We start from the raw sequence: 6,932 nt of genomic DNA, 5'->3' as shown, positions 1-6,932 counted from the left end.
TTGCTACAATGAAGTACGATTAAGGATATAATCACTGAATGACAGTTTCAAAACCTCTAACGAATATGAGAGGTCATTCATTTATTACGTAACTTACTAAGAAGAAGGGGATATTCAACGAAGAGTTCCATTGCGCGAGGCCCCCATGATAAAAAACAACAGCTCTTATGAGGATCTAATTTTTTAAATATAAGCGTTTTGTGGGTCCATTAAATGAACTGGGCTTATTTTTGGAGTAAAAAGGTAACTTTTTCCGCCCGGCGCTCATCGAAATCGAAATCACACCCATTAGCAAAGACAAAATCCGATTAACGAGAATAAGTTAGTAGGCAATAAACTCACATGGTGGCGCATGAGTGTAACGATTTGCTAGTTTCTTGCGAACAAGGTCATATATTGTTATTGATTCTACGACAAACGATGAAAATTAAACTTCTGATGAATGCATAACTTTGTCACGTGTTATGGAACAACATTGCACTACCTCTAAAAAGATAATTATTTTGCACTTAACCCACACGTGTCCATTTTACCCCAACAAAATCTTGTTAAAAAAACCTCAAGCAAACATCGAAAAATACTATATTTGCGTTTTTACTTATTTTTTGCATCAATCATTAGTGGCTTAGTTATTATGCGTGATAACCTCAAAGTTTTAGTGTCTAAATTTGAAGAAAATTGAGAAATGGCTTAGGGTGGCTATTTTATTATCCCTTCTCCTATGTTCAAAAGCCAATGTCATTCATATCAACCTGTGAACAAAAAAGACAAAATAAAGTTGTGAGATTCATCCTACTGCTTTGTTCAATAATAGGAAAACTCATCTCTTAATGCATCCCTTAAAAGTCGATAAATTATATTCGTTAATCTCAAGCTTCTAATTTCATGAAATCCATTAACACCGGTGTCTATGTAATACTTGATTATAATGTTTAAATATCTTACGAATTATCAGAATAACGTCCTGTTAAGACTGTTTTTTTTTGTTTAAAATATTTAAAAATTTCCAACTATTTAAATGTAATACGAGCTTTGAATAATTTATAGGTATTTAGATTTGCGAACGCCGATTTTAAAGATTGCTTGTTGGTTAAAACAAAAAAAGATTTTTAAAATAGTTTTCATAATTATTACAAGGCGAAAAATTATTTGCCTTGGTGCCCAGGGCGAATCTCAATGCACCGTTTTGAAAATATGTTGTGTGCCAAATTTTCAGTCCTATCTTTTTCGAAAACAATTCAGTAATGTTAGTCAGTTGTAGTATTCAGTGGTTAAACTAATTTTCCTTTAGAGCAAAACCACGCAAAATGATCTGAAAATTTGTAGAAAATAAGTCGGTCATTTTTTATTTGAATAAAACGTTGTTTTTCCACGGAGAAAAAATTCTTTAGACTTAAGAGTAATATTATTAAAGGGCGTATGAGTTTTTGTATACGCTTTCATTTCAAAGCATAGTAGCTCGTTTACCTTTGATTGTGTAGAACAACTGTCTATAAAAGTAATGTTAAGAATGGATGCTGTCTTGTATAAAGAATATACAATGTGAAAAAAAAATTACTGCGAAAAATTCTAAATAAACAAAAAAAAGGTTTTTCCCGCTTGTTCACAAAAAAAAAGAGTTTTTCTAAGTTTTTTTAATAAGCTTGAAGTGATAACAAAACTTCTAAAGTCTAGGATGTTGAAATTGCATGGAGAAAAATCAAATTCAAATGATGCAATATGATTATAAAAGTAATTTTAAATCATAAAGCTCTTAGCGACTAGCTTTATGAATGTATCCGTTTTTAAGATATTTCATAATCAAAGAAAATTTCAGTTTTTGATGTCAATACGCATTTTTGGGAATAATTGGTGGTTCTTCGATTAATATAACACTATTAATTCTTTGACAAATCGAGTATTATTTGCATTTACGTCATATTTCAGAGGCGGGTGATAAAAGTTTTCTTAGGTGGGCGAAATTAATGTTTTCTAGGTCGAATTTAGGGGCTTGGGCACTCCTCCGGAAATTTTTGTTTACCAGATCGATCACGAAGGAGCACCTACGAATTGTGCAAACACCTTGATTTATGAACGTTTTCGTTTGTGAATTCATATAGCTACCTCACTTGCTTCAAACTGTAACAACTGTTTAAATCTCAATAACGATGACAAACGTACTTCCAGTAGAAAAAGGATTTTACTGCAGCTTTTTGTTCTTTGTGCTAATACTAAATTTACTAAAAAACCGTTTAGTAAATTTACCAAACAATGTCTGGAAAGCGATGTAGATTCATTATTTATCAAAACCGATGAACTACTCACAGGCCATAGCCATTTTAGCCGAAAAAAAAAAAATAAAAAAAAACAACATTGCGATGATTCGTGTATTAATAGATTTGTATGAATTTCAATTAATCATTCGTTCACTTCGTGTAATTTAATATTCTAGATGATGGATTTCTTCTGGTGGGCAGCGAAAATGGCCCTGGATTGGAGTGCGATCATGCGAAAATGAAAACGATAAGAAATTTTGATTTATGACTCGAGCATTTTTGCGACTGTCGGGTTACTGGCTCACAGCAGTTATTTTGACAGCCCCATCGTTCGGATATGTTTGCTAGAAGAAAGTACGGACACAGTGTTTTCCGTTTTACACTAATTGTACAACATTTATTAAACATTTTTCATTGCTTGAAATAAGTATTGTTTGTTTTCGATTTCGGTTTGCGTCAATTATTTCTACAGTACATTTAATATCACAAATGTTTGAAACTAAACTTAAGTTCGTTTTATAATATGAAATACAAATGATGACTTTTTTGGCTACACTAACCCTTTCTGTCTGCAATCAACTTGCTATTCGAACGCAATACGAAAACGCGTTGCGCCTTTGCATTTTCGAAACGAATATCATAATTAATAGCAACCGGCGTGTCTAATTGAAAAGGTTGAATTCCCCCGTCACATATTCTGTAAACATATTTTTCTCTTGTTTTTCCTGTACGATCCATTCCAAAAACTAGTCCATATTGTCGAAACCAATTTTCAATCACTCTAGGTACGAGCACCATAGGGGTCCCGTCTGTTGTGCGATCTTGTCAAGCGCCCAGTGCCACCACACCACACGAGATGTCGAATGTGCTCGTATTGAAACAAAAATTATCCTAAAGAGGGTTGCTTTCGACACTCGACACTCACTTCGAGCCTGGCTGCACCGGCGACGGCAACAGCGACAGCGGCAGTCGGTCAGCAGGAAGGAAGGATTCACACTTGTTTCTTCGGGGAAAATACTAACAGATGTTCAGCTCTTCTTCTATGCTGAGTTTGTCAAAGGGATCGTTGGCAATATGTGCGGATTTTAATCACTTGTCGCGGGCGCGAGTCCATAGTTTGTTTGTGTATGCGTTTGCTGCATTCGGTTACATGTTTTGGCTCTGTGAGCTAATTCCTGGCTCAAGTGGAAGGGATTTAACTAACTTGTCTCCGAGGAAAGCAGGGGCATTGCGTTTGGATTTTTTGCATTGGCTTGTGATGATGATCCGCTGCGGTTGGTTTGCGGATTATTGATGATTCATAAAGTGATGAATAATATTGGATGGGTTTCAGGCTAGAAACTGCGAATGGTTATATGTTGAATGATTTTCCAGAGTGGTTTACTGAGTAAAGGGATTAGCTGCAATTGAATTATAGACATTTTATAAACCCTGTTAAAATCTTTTTGGGCTGAGTCTTGTTCTTTGTAATGTCTTCTATGCAATAGAACAAATGCTGAAAAGAAATTTCACATTCATATACGTAAACTATGGTTTTCATTATATATATTCAAATTATATCCATTCGAAACTCGGAAAGTAAATTCAACCATTTCAAACGAATCATGGTGCTTTGAAATTAACAGTATTATTTCATTATTTGTTGTTTGCTGATGTTTACATTTTTTTAGTAATTATTACAACAATTTCATTGATTAAAAGTATTGATAATTACGCACTGATCTCTATATCCTGGTAGTATCGAGTATTACAAGCTATTACTACCACTACCAACATTTGGTTTGTTTATTTATTAACTGAGAGTGAATTTAATAAACGTAATTACTGGCTGGATCTAAAGTCAGCTGATGATTCTTGTGGCTTCCACATTATTTCTTCCTACGAGGAGGAGTATTGCAAAGTGTCACGTATTTCAATCAATATTTGAAAAAAAAATTAAACGAAATGATCAGCAAAATTTACCATGGTTGTCGTTTCTAGAACTTTTTCAGTGATATTCTACTGATGCGCGAATCTGTTTTTGCATTAATTGAGTTATAAATTTCTATGAAATTGTATATTTCCAGTTCAAGTTTACACTTTTCCCGCCATGCTGCCCTTTTAATTTTGTTTAGTTAATGATTTATAGTTTCCATTACCTACTTGAGCTTCAACAATTTAAAAATATTTAACCAACCCTTACGCTTGCCAACCCTAGCGAAAACCCACCGTCTAACGCCAACTGTTATTTCGGTTGCACAAATTCTACGGTCGCCCACGTTGTTCTGTGGTTCGCTTCTTGGGATCCAGCAGATCTCCGGCCTTATCTTGATGAGCGGTCATGTGTCGGGTTAGGTGGTGCCGCTCGCGGAAACTTTCGTTGCACACTGGACACTTGAGTTTTTCTTCGCGCTTTCGCCGGTGTGGATCCTGCTGGTGTTCGTTCTTGTGGTGCGATCGCATGTGATACACCAGATCACTGGTCATCCGAAAGCTGATGTTACACTTGGCGCAGGTGTTCTGTGCCGACAGACTGAAGGCACCCATCGCCGTCGGCAGCAGCGTGGACAGGATGGCGGCAGCTGCCGGATTGCGAATGATACCGTCTACTTCCGGCAGCAAATTTGGCGGGCCACCTGCTGCGAATGGCATGAATGGAGGTGATGGAAAGTATCCCTGAGGCATTTCCGTTTCCGACATGGGACCTGGTCGATACATCATGGTTTTCAACTTCGATTGTTGGGAAGGACTGAGATCCGCTGGGTGCTGGGGACTTCCATTCATGAAAGGATAATCGTAGCGGAAGCTGTTTGGAGCTCCTGGACTGATGGAAATAGGAGGGCTTGTTGATGGGCAGCTGTGTTGATCTGGACTCAGTGGTGGGATTGGAGAGTCAGGAACTGTGATGCTAGTTACTTTAGAGAATGCACTGCGTGGCAGCTCCGAGCCAAGAAAATTTCCAGCGGCTTTCTCGCGAATTGCCATCAGTCCTGGATTCTCGTAGAATCTGCAACTGGGTAGCATGTACGATAACCGTTCGTGGCTCATCTCCTGTATTGCCGTGGGACTTCCCTCGTGGGGTTTTGGCCTGCTGAGTAACTCCAGATTAAAGTTTCTTTCCTCGGCAGGACGAATTGGACTGAAACCGTTCTTCACTGACAAGTCTTCAGATCTAGTCGACTGAGTTGAATCACTTTCCACGTCAATTGTCGGCGATTGAGCTTTTTTCACTTGTTTAGTTTTCAGTTTTTCATCTGGCATCATTAGAAAAGCTACGTCGAACGACCGTTTACCAGAGCTCTTGCCAGTCCGAAAACTATCCAACTTCGTGTGGGCCATTTCTATTCCACTCACGTCACTGTCACATGCACCAGCTCCGGAGCAATGCCCATTGATTTTCACATTCAACCGAGACTGCCGAATGTCCATCGTCATTGTATCCTCAAGATGAATCCTTAAATCTCGTTAATCACTTTAGCGAAACACTTGTGCAGAAATTGATTCGAATTTATTCCGACCACGATTCGGACAAAGTCCGCAAAATCCACTTTCTGTTTGCTCACACCTCTCAAACCACGAAAAAGGATCGTTCTGCCAGAAGCCACTTGTTTCCTCGAAATCTGCTGCTAAACTGTTTTTGATTGTCAGTCAGCACTCGGTTCTATACTTATTCGCCCAGACGCCACCCCATTTGGGCGAGGGAGAGAAAAGCACAGAATAAAAATCCCGAACAGATCGTCGCATGCTGCTTCGCACACATACCACTCTGCTTGCCGAGAACAGACCGACAATTATAATGTACATAAACATAGGGACCGAAAGCATAAGGGTAGGAAAATATTGTTCACTCATCAGTTCAGTGGCAGAAGCATTTTGTCGGTCTAGCGCAGGAGGGCAAGAAAGAGAGTAGCAGCAAGACGGCTAGCGTGAGAGTGAGAGAGAACGAACGGCCGTCAGCACACATATGCGCGGATACATGAAAAAGCAATAGAAAAGCTTTCAATATGAAATATTTTATGCGATATATTTCACTCGGGCTTCGTTGCCGCCCACCTCATACTCCCCGGTTTACTAGGCGACTACGAGGACGATATCGGACAGGTTGGTGACGGGATCGGACGGGAGGTAGTCTTACAGCTTTTACTTCTGCTCACATCAACGAAGCATATTCTGAGCTCGCTTTTTCTCCGCTGCTGCTGTATTAGTTGCTGATGTAATTCTCTCCAACTTTTCCGTGCGTACATTCTGTGGGTTATGAATTAGTATCCTTATGTAGGTTTTCAGTACTCCGTGCGGGGCTGAAATACTGGTGGCTCAGAATGAATTTTCTACGCTTTTTGGCAGAGGCGTGAGGTGTGCCTATGGCAGTGCATCCAGCTGTTTTTCTTAGAAAATAGTCATAATTGTAAAAGGATAAGCAGCGATTTACTTGCTTTTGATTTTGTAACGATATTAAGGTCACAGAGCTATAAAACTAAAACAAAGTAAAAAATTTATGAACATTCAAGCAATGTTCCAGACGCAATTCTCAATTCGTATATGGGATTAGCAACCCTCTCTCAGAATCAAGAGCAACTTCGCATAGTTTGTTTTCCAACATTAATCTAGAATCATTATTGAAAAGAACAGAACATTTATTCCCGTTACCTTTTTTGAAAAGTATAAATGCAAGTTGACAAACTTGCGAACGTGTATATC

At 38.4% G+C, this 6,932-nt stretch overlaps 1 protein-coding gene across 1 annotated transcript; it reads right to left on the bottom strand.

Annotated features, from left to right (window-relative positions):
- Window positions 1-2,623: 2,623 nt before the first annotated feature.
- On the bottom strand, window positions 2,624-5,853 carry LOC129720902 (uncharacterized). The gene has a single exon (XM_055672793.1). The coding sequence runs from the start codon at window positions 5,667-5,669 to the stop codon at window positions 4,500-4,502; it is 1,170 nt and encodes a 389-aa protein (XP_055528768.1). The 5' UTR covers window positions 5,670-5,853; the 3' UTR covers window positions 2,624-4,499.
- Between the last annotated feature and the right edge of the window lie 1,079 nt (window positions 5,854-6,932).

Source organism: Wyeomyia smithii, chromosome 2 (assembly GCF_029784165.1).
Source record: "Wyeomyia smithii strain HCP4-BCI-WySm-NY-G18 chromosome 2, ASM2978416v1, whole genome shotgun sequence".
NCBI lineage: Eukaryota > Metazoa > Arthropoda > Insecta > Diptera > Culicidae > Wyeomyia > Wyeomyia smithii.
This window is presented reverse-complemented; position numbering and strand designations above follow the sequence as displayed.

Bases quoted from the DNA above. Each gene is read 5' to 3' on its own strand.
- LOC129720902 (XM_055672793.1), bottom strand. From the start codon at position 5,669: ATGACGATGGACATTCGGCAGTCTCGGTTGAATGTGAAAATCAATGGG.